This window comes from Fulmarus glacialis, unplaced genomic scaffold (genome assembly GCF_000690835.1).
Source record: "Fulmarus glacialis isolate BGI_N327 unplaced genomic scaffold, ASM69083v1 scaffold15440, whole genome shotgun sequence".
NCBI lineage: Eukaryota > Metazoa > Chordata > Aves > Procellariiformes > Procellariidae > Fulmarus > Fulmarus glacialis.
Genome location: NW_009189703.1, coordinates 31,189 through 31,450, shown reverse-complemented (window position 1 = coordinate 31,450; position 262 = coordinate 31,189). Strand labels below are relative to the sequence as shown.

Here is a 262-nt window from a genome sequence, read left to right as displayed (position 1 = left end):
CGCTCCGCTGCGCTGCGCTTGCGGGGGCGTCCGGGGGCTCGCTGAGTACCCGGCCGTAGGGGAGGGAGCCGCGGCAGCCCTCGGGAGGGAAGGTGACAGCCCGGCAGCATGAAGTTCCAGTACAAGGAAGACCACCCGTTCGAGTACAGGAAAAAAGAAGGGGAGAAAATCAGGAAGAAATATCCCGACAGAGTCCCTGTGAGTGTGGGGTGTGAGGGCAGCGGCGGCGATTGCTGCTGGCCCGGCTCGCCCGGCGGGCCTC

At 66.4% G+C, this 262-nt stretch overlaps 1 protein-coding gene across 1 annotated transcript in view; it reads left to right on the top strand.

The window, feature by feature from the left end:
• The first annotated feature begins 49 nt into the window (after positions 1-49).
• Positions 50-262, top strand: part of LOC104080670 (gamma-aminobutyric acid receptor-associated protein-like 1) — a 6,982-nt gene continuing 6,769 nt past the window's right edge. The window contains exon 1 of the mRNA XM_009583150.1: positions 50-198. Coding sequence (XP_009581445.1) covers positions 109-198 — 90 coding nt within the window. The 5' untranslated portion in view covers positions 50-108. The remainder of the gene's footprint in view (positions 199-262) is intronic.